The following is a 22058-nucleotide window of genomic DNA, read 5'->3' on the forward strand; positions in this document are numbered from 1 at the left end:
CAGGAGACCTGACTTCTAGTGATACTACTACTACTGTTACTACTACTACTAATAATAATAATAACAATAACAATAATACAATAAGTTGAATGACTCTGTGCACATCTCGCCACTGTGTGCCTCAGTTTTTCTCATCTACATTATAAGGATAATTCTCCTCGTCCTCCAATCTCATAAGATTAGGGCAAAACGGAAAGGAAATAGTTGCGAATAATATAGTAAATACATTTATTATGTAACGAGTATTGCTCTAAGTTCTTTACGTTGACTAATTCATTTAATCCACACAACCACTATTATTGTCCTCCATTTTACACATGAGAAAAATGAAACATAGAAAAGATAAATGACTTGCTCAGGGTCACTCACCTCTCCTGCTTCTCCATCACCTTCCTCCCTCCCTCCCTCTCTCCCTTTTTCCTTTCTTTCTTTTTTGGCTCCAAAGTCATTCATGTGCAACTATTTCCTCATCACCTTCAACCTAAAGCCTTAGATTATACTTTCAAAACCTTGACTTCTTTTTTATGTTTATTTTATATAGCAGGGTAAATGCTAGGGCAAGTCAAATGTTTAGTTACTTCATCAATTAATGATATGGGGTAATTCGCTGTCCATTTTTACATCTTTATTTCTTGTTCATTTCCTTCCCCCCACCTTTACTTATCAGCTTTCCACCTTTTCTCCACTCCCCAATCCTCTACTCCCAAGTGGCTTCTAAGCGACATTTCTGGATGCTGTTATCTTTAAAATACTCCCTGAAGCTGATAGCCCAGCAAAGAAATAAAGCCAACTTCAACAGACATACAGAGTAGGGGCAGGTTATATGGGGAAGCACCTTCATGTCACATGAGAAGATTCTGAAGTTTTAATATGGCATGCCAGCAGGGAGAACAAAGAATTATAACAGAGAAGAGTTTCCCAAACTGTGTTTGGGGCAAGATATTGATGAACTTATTGGTGGAGGAGGGGATGCTCTAGTCAAATAAGTTTGTTAAACCTTGAACGCTCTGTATCTCTCCCCCTGGAGAATGGCAAAACACATTTGCATATTAAAGGCCCTGAGAAGTCCTGCAATAAAGACACCTGCTTTACATCAACTTAGCATCTCCCACATTTACTTGATTATGACACCCCTTCCCACCCCCCACTCCCCCAGTCACTTATGTATATCTTTCAATTTGGGAAAATAAAGTTCAAATCATCCTTAAATCAGTAACTTACTATCTTAGCTTTCCAGCCTCAGAGTCAGATCCTAGACTCCTGCTTAAAAAAAGAAAAAAATGGAAACACTTCCAACCAGCCGACAGTGTCAACCTGCCTGGGCATCACAGATATATCAACTACAAAGTCAAATTAGAAGCTTCCCACAAAATTCAAAGAGAGTCTTACACATGTGCATGCTAGGTATGTAATGCCATGAGACAGGAGCAAAGTTAGTACAGCTTAAACTTGTGAACTGTCCCCACAGGCATTCTTATTTCACAGCATTTAGCCACCGAGGGGAGATCTACTTTAATCTTGCATTTGACCACCAGACAGTTCATTCATATGGTCTCTTAAGCAAACATGTCCACTGCACACTGTTCTACATCTCATTTCAACTCCACTGCTCTGGACCATTTTAATACACCAGAGCCCATTCATGATGTGACTGAAACAGCAGGCAACCAAGGAATGGTGGCTTGGCTGTTTAGGAAGACATAATCAAACTCTGCTTATAAATTTTGGGCAGAGAAGGAAAACTGCATGGACTCACCATTCACAACCAGAGATACTACATGGCTCTGTTTCTCCTTTGAAATGGGATTGGTAAGGACGATAGTGTAATTTCCTGTATCTTTTTCACTCACTTCCATAATAGTCAGTACATGCCCCACTTTAATTGTGTGATTGGACTCAATGGGTCTTCCATTTTTATACCTATGGGGGGGAAAAAATCCCAGGAATCAGTACAATTTAAGGATTTGCTTTCATGTGACACAATGCTTTACATTTATTTCCAAGAGTTACCATTTTATTTCTGGGGGAGGGTAACCAAGGCACTTCACGGGCACTCTCACACGGTCTCCCACCGTGGCTTCCACCAAAGATTCCATGCCACTATCAAAGGCAACAAAAGGTTTTTCTGGAAAAAAATTAAAAAAATTATTCTCATAAATTTCAACTTACTGTAAGTGGTCATTTGGTTTATTATTTCATTTCAAGTGAAGATGTCTGAATTCAGAGAGTCCCCATGTTTCCTTGCTATAGGTCACATTCTAGCTTCTCCCACAGCCGCAGGCTTTGTGTTTGCTTTGCTCTCTCCAAGTTCACTCTGCAAGCTGATTGACTGCTCAAGTCTCAAGTCAAGCATTTTCTCCTCTGTAGCGCTTCCTCGCAGTCCCCCAGGGATGCTTGGGTGCTCCTTGTCCTCCGCTCCTATGACACTACACATACCCCACCTGTGCCTGAGGACTCAGTCGTCACACATCTTTGCTTCATCTACACCTTGCTCTACTCTCAGGCATAAAATGCCATTCACAGCTTCATAAATTTATATCTCCTGCCCTGACTTCTCTAGGTTCCAGGTTTATATATTAAATATCTCCTTTTGGATGTTTCATGGGCATCTCCAAACGAACATACCCAATCCTGTTTCCCCTCATCTAACTCTCTTCTCAATCTTCCCTATCTCAGTAGATAAAATCACCACTCACTCAGGTGCTCATGCTAAAAACTCAGAGGTCATATTCCATTCTCTTTCTCTTACACTCCACGGCCAACGAATCAATCGGCAGATCCTTCTTGGGTCTGTCTTCAAAAATACATCCAAAGTCAGATCACTTCTCACCACTTCTACCTCTGCCACTTTGTCCAAGCTACTCACCATCTGTCACCTGGATTATTGCAATTAGCCCCCTAATTAGTCTCCCTATTTTTGCCTTTACTTCCCTTAAAAAAATAACAACAACAACCAAAAATCATAGTAATCCTATAAAAACATAAGCCAGAACACGTCTCTCTCTCTCTGCTTAAAACCCTTCTAGGCATTCTCATATTATAAAACCCAAAGTCCTTACCAAGGCTTATAAATTGGGTACCACATAAATTATTGTCTAAACTGAGACATTTATGTGAGTGAAAGAGCATAAATAAGAAATTATTTGCTCAAAGCCCCACAGAAAGTAATTAAATCCAGGTTTCTCCAACTGCAAAGCCCATGCTTATTCTAGTAGGACTCTCAGCCTTGCAATAAAATGAAAATTTAAAAACTATCTTAGATAATAACACTCTGCTTGTAGTAATAATAATAATAGCAGCAGCAACAATTACAACAAGTACTATTTAGTGAGCATAAGTGATATACTGGCCCTTCTCATCATTAATCATTAAAGTTAGGATTTGAACCCAAGTTATGCTCTTGACCTCTAGGTCATGTGGCCTCCCTAGCAAGAGTTCAAAAATATCTTCTGAATGAACAAAACAGGAATCACTAGTGGATCTACATGTATATAAATTATCTCACTTTGCACGGCACAGCATAATTCCAAAGCAGATCTTAGCTTACCGTGGATCCTGACGAATGTGCTGTTCTTCTTGGCCATCAGCCCACTGGAAGCCACACAGGTGTATGACCCTTGGTCACTCCGGTTTACATTAGCTATTGTGAAGGTGCTCAAAAATGTCTTCATCTCACTCCCAGACTGGGCTTTTAGTTCCCGGTTTACAAGTTTCTGATGCTGATGCTGAAAAAAGAGTTTACTGACTTTCCAAAGTCCAGCATAACATTACCCAGTAGCTTCTAGATACCCACAACACCAAGTCTTGGCCCTTGGTGAACACTATTTACTGCTAATAGAGTGACTTCAGAACTTTTATCATATTTAGACAACAAATATTTGGTTTCAATAGAAATAAATGGAATCAAATGAATTAGGATTCTTAGAACCTCATATAGTGGGAATGAAATCGATATGAACTGCAGAAACAGGCAAATAGGGCCACTGTTTTAGGAAAAATGTGTCTCATGCCACTTCTTGAAAAGATCAAGGACTTTGGAGAACAGAGAAACAACACAACCTGGGAAGATGTAATTATTCAGAGAATACTACTCATCACTGCCTGACTATATCAGAGTGAGACAGAGTTCTTGGCGTTGCATCTTTTTTTCCATGGATGCTGTCTGTTCTGCAATTCTCTTAAAATGTATGTATGTGTATATTTGTGTGTGTTAAGGCATTTACATTTTATCTGGCTAGAGAGATCCCTATCTCTCGCAAGCAAACTCTGTTGGGGCTGATTATCAAAATATTTAGAGATCTGGCTTTAAACTGTTAGTGTTACCTTCAAAGAAGGATATTCCCAGGTGAAGTCAATCCCCACATTTAGTTCAGTCCTTGCTGTACAATTTAAAACAAGCTTCTCTCCAACAGACAGCTCGATTCCGTGAGGGGGGCTCAGAACCACATCATAAATTTTGTACCCTAGAGCAAGTAAATTGAAAAAACAGAACGTGAGAGGGAAAACAAATCTACAACTTGGCACATTTTTAAAAAAATGATGCAACTTTAAAACATGCCATATCAGCTTTCCCCAAGGGCCTCACCAATACTTGGTAACTCCCAGAAAAAATGGCCCACAGAGATTTACTAAGCACACCTATGGGAATCTTAGAGATGTAGCCCCATGGATAGAAAAGTGGTGAGATTTGAGTAGTCAATAGCCAAGGGCGCCAGCTTTAGTAAATTGCTGAACTTTCCATAATACTGGTATAATTAAAAGAACTGATGCCAAGCAATGCTCTGAACATTAAGTTTTCCATAAAATACGTTTCAGTTAATAGTATTCTTCTTCATTCTCAGTCTTGGCAAGAAAAGAAAAAATCTTGATTGCACATAGGTTTATTTGATAGAAAAGCGTATAGATATGAGTTGCCCAACACCATATTTTGAGTTAATATATTTTTCAAATCCCTTACCTTATACCTTGTACCTTAATCTCTAGGATCTTAATATAGAATGCCTTTATTGTCTGATAACAATGATGTAGAAAAATACTGTCTTCTTACCTACAACCGCAACTATGTACATAATAGACTGATAACTTTCATCATTAATTTTTGCTTCACAGAAGACCATGCCAGCATAGCTAATCATGTAGCTGGGAATAGTGAAACCTTTCTTGCTGTCCCAGAAAATTCTGTTACCATCAGGAACAAATCTCTTTTCTGGATACCTCTGGGTAGAAAAAGAAATATCAAATATTTAATCAAGTGCTATCCAAAAGTGGAGCCATGTAAAATGACTACTAAAGAATTAATATTTTTAAGAATACAAATTGATTTTATTTATGGTCATTTTGACCCTCCCTAATGGATCTTTAAATCTCGTTATTGATGTTATATTATAACTGGCTACCCATCTTGATATTAGCTAAAAATTATGCAAATGTAAGAGATGACGGAAGATGTAACTTACTGCACAAAGTGACACATTGAGGTTGGAAATGGACCCAAGACACGGAATCACCACAGTTTTGTTTTTGTTCTCCGTGATGTACACAACTCCATGTTGGTCACTAACAGAAGCAATAAATGGAGATCTATAATCTAAAAGAAAATTTAATTCCGTTTAATTAATGGTATTAAATAGAAAAGTTGGTTATCTTTCAGGTTCATAAACTCTGACCAGAGAATTCATGGTCATGAAATGTCATGGGAATGACATTTCACATTAGGCAAAGGAATCCACAGGTCGATCTGCTGGTAGATATCTGGCTCCAAGGATATACTGCAGGAGGGGTGTGTGTGTGAAAAATCTGAAAGAAAACTCCCAGAATGGGAGTGACTCCTTTTGTAAGTATCATGAATAAGTAGAATATATTTTATAGGTTCCACATTGAAACAGGTCGATCATTATAATTTTTTTTCAAAATGAAGGAACTCATTTTTCATATACATTTTCATATACACTACATTTTTCATCTGTATAGATTTTAAAGTAAACTTAAAGTTAAATCTGTACACTTTACCTACTCAGTTTTATTGATGTTAAAAAAAATCCATGTTCCCTTTCTCTATGCAAATAATGTAAATGCCATGAAAATAATTAATGGATTCCAAAAGACCTTTATTTCTTAAACAAAAAATAACTAACAATTTTTGAATTCAACTATTTCAGAGAAAATTTTATGTGGGTATTTTAAGACTGTGAAGACTAGGATAAGATTCTTTATAAAATAATGTTTAATAGGTATCGCATTTAGTTTAAGATTCAGCAGTCGTTAATATCTTCGATGACAAAAACTTGAAAAGCCACCATGGCAGAGTGAGAAAAAAACAAAAGAGATTTTAATGTCATTGAACATTGTTCATACAATGTTAATACGCTGCTGGGGAACTACCCCATTCCTCAGAGATAGAGATGATGTGGTGTGAAGTCAAGTTTGAAATCTCAGAGAGATACTGGTTCAGACTGTTATGCCCAACACACCTGACTGAGCATTTTCAGAGCTCTTCAGTATGGTTGGACCAAGTGAAGAAAGAGTTAATTAAACCAAAGGAGAGAAAGGCAGCTAATTCTCTGGAACAGCAGAAGTTTGGTTTCCTTCCCAGCTGGAAAGCACAGAAAGGCAGCCAATCCAGCCCATCACATGCCATAGCCATTATCTTTCAAAGCCAGGATCCACTTCCTGGCTCCATCCACTGGTGGAGGGGATGGGGTCAGAAGACTAGGGAAGTAAGATGGGAACCAGAGGGAATACTAAAGTGCTGTCCATAGGGAATACTTCAGTGTTTTCCTTCCCATTGTTAAACTTAATGACCAAAATCTTAGAGCACCTCTTAAACAGGAAGCAGAATTTGAAGGTATACTCAAAGATGAGCAGTGTACAAATAAACAGGCCTAGGGCTTGCTACTTCTCAATGTGACCTACCTTTCATCGACATGCTAAGAAATGTCGCATACTTTGCTTACAGAGCAAGCCTTTCGCTTGCTTTACTGATGCCTTTGGAAGCTAAATTAACCCCTTTACGTAAGACTAAAGCTATTCAGTAAATCAATTGTATTTCAGTATCCCCAAAAAGGAAACAAACAAAATAAACCCAAACAACCACCCATCCTCTCAAAATAAAATATTTACTGAAACTCATGAAATGGATTTTCACATGTCTCCAAGTTTCCTGACTCCAGGGAGAAGGAAATAACGAAATATTATGGGAAAGGTTCATCTTGTAGTCTATTTCCAGACAGACTGAAAGCAGGAAATCCTTGCAATCTTCTGAGAAAGCCTGGTCTCCCAAGACTGCCAGATCAAAAGGAGCCAGAAATTCTTGAAGATCTGAGCCCTGTCTCTTTCAAATTCTGCAGAGGGGAGGAAGAGGGCACAGAATTCCATCTTGGATTGTGCTTACCCTGGACAAAATAATTCTCAAATATTACACAACCCAGGAGTGGCATACGTTATTTTGATGTGGTCTCCATTTTTCCATTGCACTGACCATATCGCACAATTGAAATATAAATGGAGATATGCAACTGTGTTTTCCAAAGCTGAGAAAATTCCTGCTCTATAAAAGATGATTCTGGAAAAAAGTCTAAGCCATCTTCACTTCACTCAAATCCTCTGGGATGTAAAGAGGTATATAAATGTCTAAATAAAATGTCTACAAAGCTCATCTTCACAGGGAAAAAATATTTAGTACATCCAAGCAAAATGCTATACACCACTTACATTCCCCTAAATTATATGATAGGTATCTCTTTAGTTAAGTCGGGTTTTCACAGGGAAATTCAGGTAGAAGATTTTTGAAACACAAAAGAAAGAATAATTCATATGATAAATACTAAATACATGTAACATTGCATTTTATCCTACATGGATGTTAAGTCGGCCCCCATGGTGTCAATCCCAAATTTCATACTGTAGAAGGATATGGCATATCATCCAAGATCTCAGACCACATAAGCAAAGGAAACAAACATAGTCCTCGAAAGGCCCTTTGAGGCAGCATCTTCATTTGCTCCAGATTATGGGAATTGTTTATTAAAAAAATATAAGAGGGAAAAGAAGAGTTCCTATGTACCAAAAAGTTCCAGAGTCCGTGGCTGTTTCCCTGTGCATTCTTGGGAAAATCTCCTACTCTGCTATAGATAACCTATCTCTCCACAGAAACCGCTCCATAATTCACTCCGAACCTTCCTTTTCAAGTATTTGAGTTTTGCTTTTTTTTTCTCAAACATCAGAAGGCTTTTTATAAATCTGCATAGCCAATTGTGCACACAGATTTCCCTTGGAAACACAGATCAGAACAAAACTAATTGGGCAAAAGAGATATAACAGGGCCCAAGCTCCAGAACAAATCAATGAGTCTTATCCTCAGAGGAAACCTTGGGAGAGAAGAGTTTTGTATATTCCTGTTGGCAAAGCGCCTTTTGGGAGAGCCTTCGGTGAACTCGATTCTTCTTTGTGCCTATTGTGTTTTATAGCTGGTAAATCAACGTGGGAAATGAATTTCTTTGAAGCTCTTACCTTGAACGTAGACATAAACAACCGCGGCCGTGTCTGTATCCCTGTAGAAGCACTTGTAGGCTCCAGTATCATTTCCGATCACTTTCGGAATTGTGAGTGTCTTACAGAAGAAGCCGTCACTGCACTCGGTCACCTCCACTCTTTTCTCAGAACCACTGTGATTGTTGGGCCAGAGCCAGTCCAAGTCCCTCTGTCCTCTGAAAAATGAATTCCAGGGACGTATTAATGTGAAATGCCACACTATGAGGCTGTTTCTAAGAAAGCAGAAGTTTTGGTTCTCAAACTTATTACACTTCTCCACAGAGTCACAGACTTCTACCAACAATGACCGGTTCTATTGATAAATGACAAAAAGCCATCGACTCAGCTTCAGAAATCACTTGTAGGGATCCTGAGTTTCCTATTAATTAACTCATTCATTCATACAACAAATGTTACCAACATTAGTAAAGACTGGAGACAGAGCAGTGAACAACAACGAAAAACCATGTCCCTTATGGAACCTCAGTCCCGGTGGACCAGGAGATGGGCAACACAAAAGTAAATAAACCTCACTAAAGCTGACATCCTTAAAAAAGTAATTAAAATGCAATTTTTAAACCGTGGTGACAAGTACTATGGACAAACTATAGATGATTCAAAGAAAAGAGGGAAGAGTTCTGGAAGAAGGGGACTTAAGGAAGTGGGCCATATGGATATCGGGAAGAACAGTATTCCCGGCAGTGGGAACAGCAAATGTAAAGGCCTTGGAGTGGGTATATAGGCAAAGTATTAGGGGAGTGGCAAGGGAGCCAGAGTGGCTAGGTAAGAGTGGGCAAGCAGGAGAATAAGAAGTGAGGTGAGGAAGGAAAGGATGCCGCTGTCTGAGAGCCTCAGAGGAACCAATGAGGAGTTAAAACATAGATTCCTTTTATTGCAGCATTTCTCTGCAAAGTCCGAAGGCAGATAGTCAACGTCAAGAAGAACGTAACATCATTGAGCCTTCTTTCAAAGAACTTGAAATTTCCATGAAGTTGCAGCTACATTCATAAATCAATACCATGAGTTCTTGCTAGCAAGTGAGAAGACAGGCATTCCAGAATATCAGGTGGGAACATGAAGTCCATTACCTGTGCAGAATATGCACTCAGCAACATTAATGGCTGAATATTAAATTGCTATTACAGTCAGAACTTTATCATGAAATAAAGTTCATGAAAAGGACTGAACAAATACCCAGGCGGCACTCTGAGTATTATAAATACGGCCTAAAACTTCTTCAACTCTATCCTTTAAGAGAATGTCCTTAATTTTATTTATCCATTCAAAATTTATTGAGTATCTACTATATACTATATACTATACGCGAGGTGCTTTACTGATTATTAAGATACGTGTGTGTGGTGGTGGTGGTGGGGGATGTTGGCAGACGGCAATAGAAAATAAATGCCAGCAAAATCGTGCCAGATTTTTGGAAGAAGACCTTTCTCATTTTTCCGTTATTACATAATTTCTTAGAAACCTCACTACTTATAAACAATTACTATAAAACTATTATAATTCGGCTATATGGAAATTATTTTTACTCAAACAATAAGTTACTTGACACAGGAAATATGAATCTAAAATCAATCCTTACCTGCAAGTAATTTGAAGAGTTGTATTAGCCAGAATTGTAAGGATGTCTTTTTGTATGCTGAGCCTTGGTGGATCAAGAAAAACACTAGGCAAACCTAGAAACAAATTAAATAAATGAATGTAGTTGCCACTGAGTCAGACCTAATAGGAAACACCTTCTATACACAATGCACACTCCATACTTTAAAAGGCCTCTTCAGCAATTCATTGTGGAAAACTGTGAATTTACTTTTCACCATTCCCAGTAAAAGTTCACAAGCTGTGTCATAACAGGAAGAATGGGCAGATGGTCATAAACCAACACAACAGTTCTGCAATTCACGGAGCTAGGGTGGAGTTCCTGTTTTCCTGCATTGCCAACTTCAAGGTCTTACAAAAGGATATGGGACATTGAAACCAAGTGAACCTTCATCTGATGATCTCACTCCCTTGGGAAAGGACCCACTGACATTTCTTATAAAACATAGGATGCACACATTCGACTAAATTGCTGATTAATGAATACTACTTAGAGAGATTTTCTATATAGTTCATCTATGTACCCTGAAGGGGATGGCAGTATCCATGACCTTGACTCATTTTCCTTTATCAATTTTCTAGTTCACTTCCTCTGCTAACTGAACTGCCAAGGTTCAAAGACTGTACATTAAAACTAGTTGAGAAGAATGGAGTAGAATACCTTCCAGCGTGATATAATATGCCTATTAATATACTTTTCCTCAGAGAATGGGACTAGAAAAAGCGCAATGCTAATGAGTTACAACTGGGGAATTTCAACTTAATAATCAAAGCTCTGAGTTCCTCCTGATACCAAGCTTGGAACACAAGAAAAATGGCTTTACCTAAGAATACCATGGGACAGATTTCCTCACCCTGGGTTACTCCACAGCAAGAAAACTGAGTTCTCTGTCAGCTAAATGTGATGAGCTACCAGGTGTTGAAAAAACATCAGAGAAAGAAAAACTGTCCACGATGCTAGGGCCTTAACTGATATCCAGATCTTCAAAACCCCACTTTAAAAAGAGATTGATGCTGGGCAAGCATCCAAGCTTAATATGATCACTAACTCACATCTACTAAGAACAAATGATTCTCTAGGCCTAAAATGGCATTGACCTTGTTGGGCAAATAAAAGATTACTAGCAAATAGGAGAGACTGTGAGTAAACAGAGTATGAGCAAATATCCAGGGCAAATATCCAACGCATTGAATGTGTGGACCCCAGTATGAACAGCTGCAGGCAAAATGATCTGATCACAGATGTTCTCACACACTCACCCAGATATGCAAAGTAGGTTGCTGACATAACTGTTGATTTGTTGATCAATAGCATAGTAAAAAATATAATCAAAAAAATATTTTAAAACCCTGGAAATTAAATTATGTCAATAAATCTCAGAAACGAATTGGCTTTGGTACTGACTTGTGTTTGGGGCAGTGGTTCTTAGACTTTAGGATGTGTCAGAATATTCCTGGGCCTGCAAATCTGCATTTTAACAAGAATTGCAGGTTACTGGATCATACATGATCTATGGGCCACTCTTGGACAGTTATTGGCCTGAGTGGTCAGTTAATTAGCACAGCACTTTTTAATAGGAAAGAAATAACTAGCTCCAAAGTAGGCAAGCAATAAAGCAAAATGTTTAAGAGCAAAAGAAAAGCCTTCCCAGAATGGAGTCCCTCTTTGTCTAAAGAAAGGAAAATGAAAACAATTCATTTGGATGAGCACAGATATCAAAATTGCAAAACACTAGGTTGAGAAACATGTCAAAAACAGTAACTTAATACGATTCACACAATGATCCAAATGAGAAATAATCCATTATTTGAGCACATTCATATGGGGGGAAAAAATGGTAGTAGAGACTAAGCTCTGCCCACCCCACCACCAAAATAAGAGATTCTTGAAGCTCTCTCATAAATTATTCTACAGATTAATTTACACTCTAGACACACTTTCCCACTTAAAAAATAAAAAGTTAAGATATGCCCTCCATTCGTGGGAAGCCAAAACAACACCATACTAGTCTAGACACATCTACAACAACAAAAAAATTATAGAAGGCTATCAATAATGGTAACTTTGAATTCGTTTCTGTAGACCAACACTCAATTTTTTTTTCCCATTAAGCTTCATTCATGTTCATTGGCAAGTTTGAGTTCTACTCTTCAGAAAATTCTAAAGACATAACTATAAGGAGTACATTTGCTACTACTCAATAAAAAGCCCTTCTATGTTCAAGTCCCATAACCAAAATTAATTTGTGCACTGTTACCCTTCCAGCTCAAAGGCAGGAAGGAAAAACAAGAGTGCCTCTGTTTCCAGAATTTGATGGCACCAATTATAGCCCAATCCAATTAAGCAAGTCACACACTCCAAAAGGGCAACCTCATCATTATATTCAGGGCAACCCGATTAGTTTACTACTGCTGCGCTATGAAACACCCCAGGCTTAAAAGCAACTCACTTCTTTGTGGGATACAGAACAACCACATGTTCCAGACCTTCATTCTCTCCCCATAAAGGCAGAGAGAAGTCTTGTCAGGGACAAATGAATGTCCATGATGGAGCTGGCCCTGATGAACCAAGTCATTAAGAAAATTCAATAACTATAGACAGATGATCTTGTTACTGTATATGTGTGCCTTTTTTTTAAAGACCTAATTCTTTTCTTTTGATACAAGGAATTCTTCCCTAACTTATTTGACTTTTTTTTTTTTTCCATTCACCACCCTCTCCCCTTCTCACCCTCTAAAGAGTGGAAATCTGGAAATCAGCAAACTGTGGCTACAGAAAAGAGATGGGGGTGGGGGGCGGAGAGGAAGAAAGAAAGGAAAAAAAGGGAAGATAATTTATTGCATCAAGAGCATGTGTGTTCCTAATCTTGCAGGAGATAAATATTTGGTGGCAAGGAGAGAGGCGTGTGGCGTTACATCTAGGTACGTAGTCCCGCTAGGTAAGTTTTCAGAATGGGAACTTCTGACCATTCGCTTACCGCAAGAACCAAAGCTCTCTGAAAGATGTTAAATTGTTTTACATAGGAAGGTGACTGTTATTTGGAGACACTTTGGGAAGCTGTCAAAGCCCTGGGTCCAAGCCCCAGTAACTTTCCCTTCTCTACAAGGAGACCAGCGTCCTGCACAGAGGAAGGGAGAAAAGTTTCCTTCCCCCAGGACCCCACCTCATACAGTGGATGTGTATGTGAGTTCGAATCAGACTGGAATAGCAGACACGCGCCGCCGCTCCACTCCTCCAAAGGCAGAGCTGATGCACGTGCGATCCCAGCGAACTGGCTTGCGCTCCCTGCAAGGCTTCCTACCCTGTGCGCGGATGAGGGTGGTAAGCGCAGCGGGACAAAGTTTCACCGCTGGTTCCCGCCTGAGGGAGTAACTCCTTCCTGCTAGCCTGGGGCGCCTTCCCACACGCACCTCCCGAGACCCGGAGGGTGTGTAGGCTCCGCAGGACACTCTCCAGCCGAGGCCCCTGGCCCAGACCAGAGTCGTGGAAAAGAAACTGGGCTCAGGAGACCACCAACTCGCAAGGCAATCTTGGGCCAGTCGCAGAGCCTCAGTTTCCTCATTGGTAAATGAAAGAACACAAGTGTCAAGTCATTTTCAACTCTCCTGCTATGTGATTCCGAGTTAGATCCGGCCTCCAGGTCCTCTCCGCGACCCCATCTCTCTGCCCGCACCCAACCTCTCCGCCTTCTTTCTAAGGAGCGGGTTCCTTACCCACAGAGGCAGCCCGGGTCTCCACGCAGAACCACAGAGCGATGGTCAGCAGCACCTTGCCCTCCATCCCTCACCTCGCGCGAGGTGCAGTGCCCAGAATTCGGGCGCCGGTTCTTTCTCCCCCGGCCTGCCCCGCGAAGAAGGCGTGGAGGTGCCACGCGTGCCGCAGGGCAGGACTACGGAGCGCGAAGGGCGAGGGTGCCCTTGCTCCCGCCGCGGCTGCAGGGGCGTCTGCGGGTGCTGGTAAGAGAGGATATCCCGGTTTCGGGACACCGCCGGGCTTTCTGTAGCGCGCAAGTGATGTCCCCCGCTGCAGAGGAAACACAACCATGCACTGCCTGCTTTCCCCGGTCCGGGACTCAGTACAGGGTGGGAGCCGGGACCGAAACTCTAGAGCGCAGGGGCGGGGCGATGCGGGGCGGGGGAGGGGGCGGGGCTCCCTCTCTGCGGCCTGCCCCACCCCTCAGCCGGGTACCCGGCCAGAATCGCTGGCTTCCCACGCCCACCTCACCATCTCACCACTTGGCCCGGGACAGCGCCTGGCCCGGAATAGTCCGAGTGAGACGGTCCCGGGCGCAACGACCCCGTTTCTGGCGGAAATAAAATGTAGCCCGTAACGGGTTCTGAGCCACTCCAACGTTCAATCGGTTGCTGGTCCCCCGAGATACTGGGGAGCAATATTGGGAGCGCAACGAGGGACACTGCGCCCTCAGGAGGCGCGCGAAAGTTTGGGAAGGGCCTCAGCGCTGCGAGAGACTGAAGTGGCTGGGGAACAAGTTGCGGATCAGCAGCGGAGTGAAGCAACTAGGGAGACGCGGGTACTGAGCCAAGACGCACCCAGGATCGCAAACTGGCCGTGATTCCAGCCAATACGAGTGTTTTGCTTGGCCAGCACAATTGAAGTTTAAAAATCTGAATATGAATGCTTTTAGTGACAATATACACCTGCCCAGCTCTTCCAAGTTCCCACTATTTCTTCATATCTGGAGGCGTCAAGTGTTTTTAAGTTACCTGCCTAGCCCCAAAAGGCATTTAAATTTGAGACACCCCCCCCCAACCTGGCTTTCGCCAAAAGACCCAAGTCAGGCCTCCAGCTGGAGGTACTCAGGCTCTGGAGTCCAGGGTCATCCGTCCGTCCTGCGTGTGAGGCTCTTGGTGAGAAAGGGCTTTTGTGCACTGTGTTACCCCAGGAGGAGTCCCTAGCATGAGTCTTCCTGGGCCCTAGGCAGAGCCCCTTTTCGAAGCAGACCTTCCAGCCGAGCTACCCTTAGGCAGAGGGAAAGGAGGCCCGGCACCTGGCTTCACTGGGGAAGCAATGAGGTGAAAGGTTCCAGATCCTGGGCGCCCAGAACACGCTGTGCAAAACCTCACAACGCTCTCCGCGTGTGGAGACTTGTGGTGCTGTTGGGAGGAGAACTTGAATTCCTTTCTGACCAAATTTGTTCCGTCTTTTCTCCCCAGTTCTCCCGACTCCTGGGGAGGGACATCAAATGCCCCCCAATTTCATTAAATAGGGATCGCCCGGATCCCTCTGTCTCCTTCCCAGGTGCTTCTGAATGACAACTTCAAGGACCATCGTTCAGGGAGATGAAGAGGTAGAATTCTTATTTCTACATCTAGTCCGAACCCCTCCTCCTGAAATACTCAATTAATGTAAAGTGTTGCTTTTGTTCCGCTATTTTAAAAATATTTTACTGTATTTACTCTTCTGCTTTGCCAGGTTGACAGTTGAAACACTTTAACTCTGAAATATGCATATATGTAGTCAAAAAAACTTTTTTTTAATAAGAAAAGGTTTCGAATGAAAAGCCTTTCCTTAGGCTGAGGCAAACATTTTTATCTTTTCTTTTTTTTCCCAAGCAAAAGCAAATTCTGCACACATATAAGTACAGCTTTATCACCTTCTTCCTTCCACAGAGTAACCTTGGTATAAATACTGTTGGGGTGTATGCTTTTATTTTTAATTTAAAATGTAACTTGGAGATCATTCTACATCAACCCTCAGGCTCCATCTTGCTTTTTAAAATAGTGGCATAGTGTTCCACTGTATGCATGTACTAATATTTAATCCAGTAGTTATTTATTTGTCAGGGGCAGGAATATCCTTAAAGAAACTCCCCGCTTCCTGCTAGTAAACTCAGCAAAGAAAACAGGATGGGCTCTGGCAAAGTTGGATAAGGGGGAGGGAGATGGAGCCTGATTTGGAGAAGGCAATTTTTCTCCATCTATCGCCAAACAATTCTCCTCTCTCAGCCTGATTTACAATTCATGACACTTCCTCTTCCATGTCTCACTTAAGAAGATAGTGTCTCCTCTGAATGCAAACCAGAACCTGCAGGCCACGGTAATAGCCCCCTGTAGAAGTCTTGGAGGAAATGATGCATCTTTGATGGCCACAAGACCAGAATTTGGCAGGGTCTCAATGAAATCAGTCTACCACATTCCCTCCCACACAGTGCTTAGAAGTGCCTTGTGCTCATGAAAAATGACAATGTCTGCTTTACAAAAAAAAAGTCGGTCCCCTGTGCAATACCGTTATCAGGCACCATTGCAAAGGAGTGATTTCGTGAGTTAATCCAGCAGTACAGGTATGACCACCACCTATCAAAGTGCTCAAATATGTTCAGTGCTCCATAGATAGAATTCAGACACATTTGGAGGTAAAATAGCAAAGAATGGTGCTACATGCACAGACTCTGGGGTCACACTGGCTGGGCTTGACTCTCAGATCTACCCCTTATGGTCCATGTGGTCTTGACCAATTTACTAGCTGTATCTCTATGAAACACAAAAGATGATAACAGTACCTTCTTTGTATGGTTTTTGCAAGAATTACAGGAAATATTCCATGTAAGGCACTTAGACTAGGACTTAGCACCTTGATAAGCACAGGAGCCTAGCACATAGTAAGCACCTGATACACATTAGGAAGCATTCTGCAAAGATTATTTATACTACAGTGCACCATCTCCTTCATGCTGCTGAGACCTAAACTGCAAATACGGCTCATTCATTCAACAACAGTTTTTGAGCACCTACTATGTGCTAGGGAATATACTAAAGGCTGGGGTTACAATAGTGAAAAGAAAAGCAATAACAGCATAAATGAACAGTATTCGCCATAGCTCCACCCACGGCAAATTTAACTTAATCACAGAATACTCTGTATGTCCAGCTACTTCTTTTGACTTTGTGTACACAGAATATACATTGTTCATATCACCAAAGAACATACTACATAAATTGTACTCCATGATGCCAAATTTGGTTCCATCACCACCAGTATTTTGGATTTCATATCTTGAAAAGTAAATGTGAAGACTAGCAAAAGGCTAGGAATTGTGGAAGTTAGATGATGAGTACATTAGGGTTCATTTTACTATTCTCTTTCCTTTTACATGTTTAAAATTTTCCATGATAAAAAGTTACTGTTTTAAGTAACTAAAATCAAAGTGATGTCCAGTCTAGTATAATACTAATGACTTTTCCACTGTCAGTATCTTGATGTTACCCCTGGGAAATGATTGAGGCAGGTGGACAGGAACTTGTGCTTTTGACTTCATATATTTCTATAACATTTTGTCAGAATAAGAAAGTGTTACTTTTACAAATAAAAAATATAAATCAAGATCAACTCTGTCTTCTAGTGGCTGTTATATTTTGAAATATTGCCATTTCTTGATTATATATTTGTGTGTATATATATATATATATATATATATATATATATATATATAATCTTGTCTTTTCTTCATTTAATTTATTTCCAATATTTGTAATTTGTTAATGCAGAACCTTTGACAACATTGCCAGATGTGGGCTCCATTTTATAGCTGGTCTGTATCCATGACTATCATGTGTTGAGAGATTATGAGCGTACCCTTCCTCTCTCATTATCCATCTTCCTTACATACTGACATTTATTTTACTCTCTTTGTGATTTATATTTTTAACTTAAAATATACTTGCACGTTCAAAAAAAAAAAAAAAAAAAGGCTAGGTCACTACAAAGCCAGGCTTGCCTTACATGTGTTTATCTGTGATTGTTTTTATTCATGAAGTCTTACATTCTAATAAATGTAAAACAAACTCCCTGTCCTTTTTGTGAAACAGATGAAACAAAACTTCAATACATTCACCTGCAAAAGAAAATTTTCAGTTGCTATGGGGGTCGGGGGAGGGAGTCCAGTCAAAATGGTGGCAAAAGTAAACACTGTGCTAGCTTCCTCCCATGATCAAATTAAAATTACAACTAAATTATAGAACAGTCAACCTGGAGAACCATTTAAAGAGTAGTTGAACATAAGTCTTATAACTAAGGAAATAAAGAAGAAGCCACATTGAGACTGGTAGGAGGGGTGGAAATGCTAAACAGGCTGGTCCCACACCCATGTGTGTCTGTTGAAAATTGCGAGGGATTATCTCAGCTGCAGAGGTACCCCCTGAAGAGCGAGGGGTCCTAGCCCCACATCGGGCTCCCAATCACTGAACATCAGTGCCGGGAAGAAGAGCCTGTACAACATCTGGCTATAAAAATCAGCAGGGATTCTGTCTATCCTGGTGAGACAGAAGGCTTCTGGAAAGGGCCTGTGCACAGACTTACTCGCTCACAGGTACTAACCCTAGGCTCCTGCAGAGGAATGTTGGCTTGGGAGGCACCAGGGAGAGACTGAGTTCTGTGGCTTCAGAGCGAGGCTGGAGAGACAGCCGCCATTGGCCCTGTGTTGAGCCCTCCTCTTGTGTAGCCAGTGGGCAGGTGCCATCTTTCTTGCATTGAGCCCTCCCCACACAGGGCCAAATCTGAATCTGCACTGGCCTAGTAAACTGTACTCATTCCATCCTGGTGACTCCTTGGGACCCCACCCCAACTAACACGTGCAGAGCCTGAGGCTCTTTTGGCTTAGGTCCGAGCTGCAGTCTTTCTTGGACAACTCTCAGGTGTCTGTGGACTCCAACCAGGAGGTGGCTCTGTACATCTTGCTGCATGGACCCAGGCTCAGCACTGACACCAAATCTGAGTCTGCATTAACCTGGTGAACACCACTCACCCCACCCATGTGACTCCCTGAGACCCCACCTCACCCAGTTTGTGTACCTCAGGAGGCTCTTTCAGCAGTTGAGCCCCTCAGGCAGCTGGCAGGTGGCAGCAGAGCTTGAGGTGCCCTGAACCTTTTGCTGAGCTGCCCCAGGCCTGGTACAGGTGGCAGCCAGCCTCAATTCACAGTATGGCCTCTCCCCCACACTTCCAGCATAGGCAACTACCAACTGAAGATCACTATGTAGCTCCCACCATGTAGCCCAGAGCTGGTCACAGGCAGTGCTGGCCTTGGCCTGAAACACAGCCCCTCCCAAGAGTCACCAAAACCAACAGACCCAGTGGCTGGCTTCAGACAACAACAGAGCACCACCTAATTATCCCTACAAGCAGCACACCCAAAGGGTAGTCTTGGCAGGCACCAGAGTGAGTGGACTCCTGCTCCATGGTGTCTATCCCCACACAGCAGCTTATAAGCTGTGGTCATGGCCAATCCTCACAGCCAGTCAGCCTGAGGATCATTCCTACCCACTGATGTCCCAACAGAAAGGAAGGCTCAATGACAATAGGAGGACACACACACAACACCCACATGGGACAACTCTGGAGCATCCAACGCAGGCAACCAGGGAGATTGCTTCACTAGCCTAGTAGGACACCTACTACCTAAGGCTATGCTGCCAAGACTGGGAGACATAGCAGATCTACCTAATATATAGAAACACAGAGAGGCAGCCAAAATGAGGAAACAAAGAAATGCATCCCAAATGAAAGAACAGGAGAAAACTCCAGAAAAAGAACTAAAAGATGGAGACAAGCAATCTGCCAGAGACAGAGTTCAAAACACTGGTTTTAAGGATGCTCAAGGAACTTAGTGAGAACTTCAACAAAGAGATAGTAAGTATAATAAAGGACGTAGAAGTCATTAAAAAATAACTAGTCAGAAATGAAGAATACACTAGAAAGAATCAACAGCGATTCAATGAAGCAGAAGATTGAATTACCAATTTGGAAGATAACAGAACACACCCAATCTGAATAGGGGGAAAAAACTAAAAAAAAAAAAACAAAAAAAAAACAACAAAAAAAAACAAAACTAAAAAAAAGAAAATGAAGATAGTTTAAGGGACTTTTGGGAAAACATAAAATATACCAACATGCATATTATAGGGGTACTAGAAGCAGAAAGGAGAGAGCAAGGGATTGAAAACCTATTTGAAGAAATAATGACTGAAAACTTCCTTAACTTGGAGAAGGAAATAGACATACAAGTCCACAAAGCACAGAGAGTCCCAAAAAAAGATGAACCCAAAGAAGCCCACACCATGACTCATCATAATTAAAATGGCAAAGGTAAAAGACAAAGATAGAATTTTAAAAGCAGCAAGAGAAAGGCAGTTAGTTACCTACAAGGCATCTCCCATAAGACTGTCAGCTGATTTCTCAACAGACACTTTGCAGGCCAGAAAAGATTTGCACAAAATTTTCAGTGATGAAAAGTAAAGACCTATAACCAAGATTATTCTATCCAGCAAGGCTATAATTTAGAATCAAAAGAGAGATAAAGAGCTTTCTATACACAAAAAAAACTAAAAGAATTTATCACCACTGAATCAGTATTTTAAAAAATGTTAAAGAGACTTCATTAAAAAGAAGAATAAAAGAACATAAATATAAACAATAAAATGACAATAACTACATGCTTATCTGTAATCACCTTAAATGTAAGTAGATTAAATGCTCCAATCAAAAGACATAGGGTGGCTGAACGGATAAGAAAACAAGACCAATACATGCACTGTCTACGAGGTACCCACTTCAGATCAAAAGACACACACTTACTGAAAATAAAGAGATGGAAAAAGATATTCCATACAAATGGAAACGGGGCAGAGGAGTGGGGCGGGGGAGCCAGGGGAGAAATACTTATATTGGACAAAGTAGACTTTAAAACAAAGGTATAACAAGAGACAAAGAAGAATACTACATAATGATAAAGGGATCAATCCAACATGAGGAAATAACCCTTGTAAATATTTACGCAGCTAACATAGTAGCACCCAAATATATAAAGCTACTATTGATGAACATAAAGGGAGAGATCAATAGCAACACAATCATAGTAGGGGAAATTAACACACCATTGACATCAATGAATAGACCTTCCAAACAGAAAATCAACAAGGAAACAGTGGCCTTAAATGACACATTAGACCATATAGAATTAATTGATATTTTTAGAGCATTTCACCCCAAAGCAGCAGAATATATGATAGGCCAATTTCCCTGATGAACATAGATGCAAAAACCCTCAACAAAATATTAGCAAACTGAACTTAGCAATACATTAAAAAAATCACACACCGTGATTAAATGGGACTTACTCCTGGGAAGCAAGGTTGGTTCAATATCTGCAAATCAACTAATGGGATACACCACATAAACAAAATGAAAGAAAATCATATGATCATATCAATAGATTCAGAAAAAGCATTTGACAAAATACAGAATCCATTTATGAGTCTCAGCAAAGTGGGACTAGAGGGAACATACCTCAACATAATAAAGGCCATATATGACAAACCTATAGCAAACATCATATTCAACAGTGAAACACTAAAAGCATTTTCTTAAGATCAGGAACATGACAAGGATATCCACTTACAAAACTTTATTCAACATAGCATTGGAAGTCCTAGCCACAACAATCAAACAAGAAAAAGAAATAAAAGGCATCCAGATTGGAAAGGAAGAAGTAAAACTGTCATTATTTTCAGATGACATGATACTATATATACAGAACCCTAAAGATTCCACCAAAAAACTATGAGAACTGATAAATGAATTCAGTAAAGTAGCAAAATACAAAATTAATATTGAGAAACCAGCTGCATTTTTATACACCAATAACAAATTATCAAAAAGACAGATTAAGAAAACAATTTCTTCAAAAATTATAATATATATATATAATTTAAATATAAATTATAAAATATAAAATAAAATAAAATACCTAGGAATAAATTTAATAAAGGAGGTAAAAGATCTGTACTTGAAAAATTATAAGACATTGAAAAAAAATTGAGGAAGACACAAATAAATAGAAGTATATACCATGCTCATGGATAGGATGAATTAATATCGTTAAAATGTTTATACTCCCCAA

General features: G+C 40.6%; 1 protein-coding gene across 1 annotated transcript in view; it reads right to left on the reverse strand.

The window, feature by feature from the left end:
• KDR (kinase insert domain receptor) overlaps positions 1-14221 on the reverse strand; it is a 42036-nt gene extending 27815 nt beyond the window's left edge. The window contains exons 1-9 of the mRNA XM_019740175.3: positions 13858-14221; positions 10127-10220; positions 8509-8705; positions 5457-5587; positions 5048-5216; positions 4324-4463; positions 3548-3725; positions 2011-2125; positions 1757-1920 (exon numbers count right to left, since the gene is read on the reverse strand). Coding sequence (XP_019595734.2) covers positions 1757-1920; positions 2011-2125; positions 3548-3725; positions 4324-4463; positions 5048-5216; positions 5457-5587; positions 8509-8705; positions 10127-10220; positions 13858-13924 — 1255 coding nt within the window. The 5' untranslated portion in view covers positions 13925-14221. The remainder of the gene's footprint in view (positions 1-1756; positions 1921-2010; positions 2126-3547; positions 3726-4323; positions 4464-5047; positions 5217-5456; positions 5588-8508; positions 8706-10126; positions 10221-13857) is intronic.
• Between the last annotated feature and the right edge of the window lie 7837 nt (positions 14222-22058).

This window comes from Rhinolophus sinicus, chromosome 1, assembly GCF_057876585.1.
Source record: "Rhinolophus sinicus isolate RSI-liver-muscle chromosome 1, RSI-T2T, whole genome shotgun sequence".
Classification (NCBI taxonomy): Eukaryota; Metazoa; Chordata; class Mammalia; order Chiroptera; family Rhinolophidae; genus Rhinolophus; species Rhinolophus sinicus.